At 45.1% G+C, this 5,674-nt stretch overlaps 1 protein-coding gene across 1 annotated transcript in view; it reads left to right on the top strand.

The window, feature by feature from the left end:
• rnf220a (ring finger protein 220a) overlaps window positions 1-5,674 on the top strand; it is a 71,165-nt gene that overhangs the window by 5,222 nt on the left and 60,269 nt on the right. Inside the window, exon 3 of the mRNA XM_079529348.1 lies at window positions 1,443-1,491. Coding sequence (XP_079385474.1) covers window positions 1,443-1,491 — 49 coding nt within the window. The remainder of the gene's footprint in view (window positions 1-1,442; window positions 1,492-5,674) is intronic.

Raw genomic sequence — 5,674 nt, 5'->3', positions numbered from 1 at the left:
ATTCTTTCTTTCTTTCTTTCTTTCTTTCTTTCTTTCTTTCTTTCTTTCTTTCTTTCTTTCCTCCATCCATCCATCCATCCATCCATCCATCCATCCATCCATCCATCCTTCCATCCATCCATCCATCCATCCATCCATCCATCCATCCATCCTTCCATCCATCCATCCATCCATCCATCCTTCCATCCATCCATCCATCCATCCATCATCATCCATCCATCCATCCATCCTTCCATCCATCCATCCATCCATCCATCCATCCATCCATCCATCCATCCCTCCCTCCCTCCCTCCCTCCATCCATCCATCCATCCATCCATCCATCCATCCATCCATCCATCCATCCTTCCATCCCTCCATCCATCCATCCATCATCCATCCATCCATCCATCCACCCATCCATCCATCCATCCATCCATCCATCCATCCATCCTTCCATCCCTCCATCCATCCATCCATCCATCCATCCATCCATCCATCCATCCATCCATCCATCCTTCCATCCCTCCATCCATCCATCCATCCATCCCTCCCTCCCTCCATCCATCCATCCATCCATCCATCCATCCATCCTTCCATCCATCCATCCATCCATCCATCCATCCATCCATCCATCCATCCATCCATCCATCCATCCATCCCTCCCTCCCTCCCTCCCTCCCTCCCTCCCTCCATCCATCCATCCATCCATCCATCCATCCATCCTTCCATCCATCCATCCATCCATCCATCCATCCATCCATCCATCCATCCATCCCTCCCTCCCTCCCTCCCTCCCTCCCTCCCTCCCTCCCTCCCTCCCTCCATCCATCCATCCATCCATCCATCCATCCATCCATCCATCCATCTTCTCTGTGTCTAATACAGTGTTTACAAGGCAGCTGATTGTCCCCCCCATATGTCACAGTCCACAGAGGCCCTGCAGGGCCCTGCACTGCAATGACAAATCAAATCACCGCAAAATCACTTATTTCCCGCTTCTGCCACCGCAACACAACGTGTGTGTGTGTGTGTGTGTGTGTGTGTGTGTGTGTGTGTGTGTGTGTGTGTGTGTGTGTGTGTGTGTGTGTGTGTGTGTGTGTGTGTGTGTGTGTGTGTGTGTGTGTGTGTGTGTGTGTGTGTGTGTGTGTTTGCTTGTGTGTATATGTGAGTGAGTGGGCGATGTGGGAGAATTATTGCTTCAATAAAAAAACATTATCCAGCCAATCTGTTTAGCAGTGTTACCGTTAGCTGTAATGGTTTCAAATACCAGTCAGGGGAATGGGGGGGGGGGGGGGGGGGTGGGTTGGTAAAGATAGATGGCATGAATGCATGGATGGATTATTGTAACTTTTATTTAGGCTTTTTCTTTTGGGGAATTTTGGTTTGACATGCAACACACAGCAGAGTAATCTCTCTCTGTCTCTCTCTCTCTCTCTCTCTCTCTCTCTCTCCCCCAACAGTAAGAACCCCTCACCCAAGGATGGTCTCATCACTCCAGGGACCCCCAAGGTAAGATGGACTCAAATTGTGCTTTTTTCTATCTTTGTATTTTAATAAATAAATATAACTTAAGGATCCTGATGTGGGAGCCTGATCTCACCCAAACATGGTGAAATAGCACGGATTGGCAATTCCGGACATACACGCCTAGAAACCCCCAAAATCTGTACATATTATACTACTACTGTTGTGACAGCAACGGAGGCGTGGCTTTAACTAGTATACATGTATATATGTACGTAATTGCCAATCCGTGCTATTTCACCGTGTTTGGGTGAGATTGGGTTTGGCAGATTTTGGGGATTTCTAGGCGTGTATGTACATACGGAATTGCCAATCGACGATCCGTCAATCGGTGTTGAAGGAGTGAATCTAAACCCACGCCATCCAACCATGTCTACGTGTTACAGTAACAGAGGGTGTACAGTATATACCTGATAAAATAGACATGAGGTTCATTAGTCTACTGTACGTCACCCACTCCTTTTTGTTTGTCTTTCTGAAATGACATGAAGAATGAATAATGCAACATGTGCACTGAATCTCTGGCATGCAGCACAATAATCCTGGAATCACCTGCAGCAGCTCTGTACATTATTTGGGAGCTTCTGGTCCTGCTGTTGCACAAAGAGAAGTTTGCCCGCATGGCTTCAATCATAATATATGAAGTGTTTATTTCGTCTCTGTTGGGTGGAATCCTCATTAGGTCCAAAACTGTTATTTTCAAGTTAATTTCAAGATTCTAATTAAAAAAATAGCAAAAGTAGCAGATCCACAAGCTCGAAACGCGTCGCTTGTGGATCTGCTATACTTTTGAAGCTTTCGTGTGACGCTGTCGTAAAAAGCAAAAAGTAAAAATTTAAATATGGACATAACTGTCCGACCACACACGCACGCACGCACACACGCACGCACGCACGCACGCACGCACGCACGCACGCACGCACGCACGCACACACGCACGCACGCACGCACGCACGCACGCACGCACGCACGCACACACACACACACACACACACAAACGGGATGTCAGAACACCTCGCATTTCAAAGCAGGTTTTTAACAAGCTTCAGGACTTGATGAAAAAGAAGTGTACAGTGTATCAGAGAGATGTGCAGAGGTGGACCGACAGAGGCTGAGAGGGAGAAGGAGATAAGAGCAGTGGTGGGTAGTAGAGATGAGGTCATTGCAGCACTACAGTACATAATTTGTATACATACTGCTGGGGGTACAGTATGTAGGAATGTACACCCACTATTCGGCTGACAATTAGAGAACACTAGCCGTATTAATTTACACCATTTTAAACGTATCCGGGCAGGTATAGGGTACTCCTCAATAAGCACCAGTATGTACAGATATAGAGTCAAGTCAAGTCAATTTTATTTCTAGAGCACATGTAAAACAACCAAGGTTGACCAAAGTGCTGGACAGCATAACAACAAACATATACAGTAGGGAAAATGCACGAGAAGATACAGTAAAAACATTTTTCACGAGTAGAAATAAAAGAAGTACAGAACCAAACTGTAGAATGGGAGAGCACAGCAACACATGATTAAAGAGCGGGGAGGGGCATATGGTGTTAAAACATTTTGTGCCCAAAACGTCTGTGGACGTCCTGGGTATTACCGCACGTGCATAGCCCAAGACGTCTGTGGACGTCTTCCAAAAAAAAAAATATATATATATATATTTTTTATTTTTATTTTTTTTTATTAAAAAAAATCAGAAAAATCAAAACACTTTTTTTTTTTTTTTTTTAACACGTGGTGCCAAAGTTTGTGTTTTCGCCATTGAGAATGCATTTGGCGTTTAAATTAAATAACTCAGAAACTATAAAACATTTCAAAGTAAAAAGTTCCAGCATGTGTCTCCACAGTCAGCTGAATTATAAAAAATGTGAATGGATTTTCTAGGTGAAAGTGATTTTGGGCAGTATTGCGTGGGCTCTCAATGTGTTAAAAGGCCAGGGAGAACATGTGTGTTTTTAAACAAGATTTAAAAATGTCCATAGAAGGTGCAGCTTTCACAAGTAGTGGCAGGGCGTTCCATATAGAGATAAATATATCACTAGTAGGCCTACCTATAGGCCTACCTATTTACAAAATAGAATTGGAGTTAAGCATTGTTTTTGGCATGACATTGTTATACTGTAAACTGAACCAGTCAAAAAGACGTGAATGTAATTTTTTTTAATAAAAACAACCTGCAGTGTGGAATGTGGATGCTCTTCAGTCAGACCACACATCACAGAGCGTGGTGTCAGTGTGATATGCATGGACATGATGTGGATGCTCTTCAGTCAGACCACACATCACAGAGCGTGGTGTCAGTGTGATATGCATGGACATGATGTGGATGCTCTTCAGTCAGACCACACATCACAGAGCGTGGTGTCAGTGTGATATGCATGGACATGATGTGGATGCTCTTCAGTCAGACCACACATCACAGAGCGTGGTGTCAGTGTGATATGCATGGACATGATGTGGATGCTCTTCAGTCAGACCACACATCACAGAGCGTGGTGTCAGTGTGATATGCATGGACATGCAGCTCTCACAGTCTGAATGATGTCAGCCTGAACATTTCAGCTGCTGGAACTACCAACCCGAACAGTGGTTGTAAGTATGTGCGTGTTACCGTGTGTTCGTGCGTGCGTGTCTCTTTGGGGGGGGTTATCACGTACCCTTTCCCCCATGGCACGCCTCCTCCTCCACTTTGCCCTCTGCCACCCGGCGGCGCCTCCATTATGCTCCGCGCTCATAGATTATATATCCCACGCGCGCGGCTGGCTGGCACACAGGGTCACCATGGTGACGGAAGACCCCGAGGCCACTAGAGGAGCCGTTATAACGGCGGGCTGATCGCCAGGCGAGGAGATGCGTCGGGGGTTAATCTCCGGTGCGGCCACGGTGGGCAGCGTGACGCCCCGTAAAACACGGGCCCCCCGTGCTCCGGACCAGCCCTCTCCATTTGCCACGCCGCCGCCACAGCATACTAAACACGCGCTTCCTGATGCGCGGTCACGCCTGGAAATGCCCCGCTGACGCTCGCCCCCTTGACCCCCCCTAACTCCAGCGCTGTCAGTCCGCCTCTCCCTGACCACCAAGTGCTCTTTTTAAGGCCTGGGTCACGACCCTGACGGTAGAAGAAGCCATGAAGGAGGCTCCCCAAATTATAGTAGTATACCAGAGCCCTCATGTCTGGGGCTGCAATGAGGAGAAAGGAAATCGCAGAGGACCTTAAAAGGATTCCAGGCTAATAAGACTTGTATGCCTTAAAACATTATACTTGCCCTCTAGAACTGAAATTAGAAATTAAAAACACCTTTCATATTTTATTTATCTTAGAAATAGTCTGTTTTTCACTCAATAAAAAATGGTGCATTTATACAGCGCCTTTATCCAAGGTGCTTTACATAGATTGTGCATTACATTCACACACACATTCATACACCGATGTCGGCAGAAACCATGCAAGGCACCAACCAGCACATCAGGAGCAATTAGGGGTTCAGTGTCTTGCTCAATGTCACTTCGACACTAACTCTAGGGGAGCCCGGGTTCGAACTGGCAACCTTTCAGTTACCATCCAGCCACTCTACCCCTGAGCCACCGTTGCCCCAATAGGGACAACTCCCATCGCAAGTAGTCCATGTTGTGTGGTCCAGCTTAAAGCTTATGCTATGCTTAAGCATTTATGCTTAATTTATGCTTAAAGCATGGAATGCAGGCACTAATAAAACAACTTAATACTTCCTAAGCTTAACATGAGCATCAAAGCAATATTTTAAATTATTTTTATTAACACATTGTATTAGCACAATCCATAGGGCTGGACCATACTGTACATGCAGGCAAATTACATCATCATCTTGCGACAGGCGTTTTCCCTATTTACCCTAAAGATGAACTATTTCTAAGAGAAATTACATATGTAAGGTGTTTTAATTTTACATTTTGAGTTATAGAGGGCAGGTATAATGCTTTAAGACATATACGTATGTCTTATTAGCCAGGGATCATTTTAAAGGGTTAATTAAATAAATTACATTCACGTCTTTTTGACTGGTTCAGTTTCAAGAGCGAATTTAACTATCCTACATTTGCCCACATGAGCCTGCAGTATTGATACTTTGGCTATTCTAAAATAATGATATAATAAAAAAATTATGAAATGTAAAAAA

This window comes from Electrona antarctica (genome assembly GCF_951216825.1).
Source record: "Electrona antarctica genome assembly, chromosome: 19".
Taxonomy (NCBI): domain Eukaryota; kingdom Metazoa; phylum Chordata; class Actinopteri; order Myctophiformes; family Myctophidae; genus Electrona; species Electrona antarctica.
This window is presented reverse-complemented; position numbering and strand designations above follow the sequence as displayed.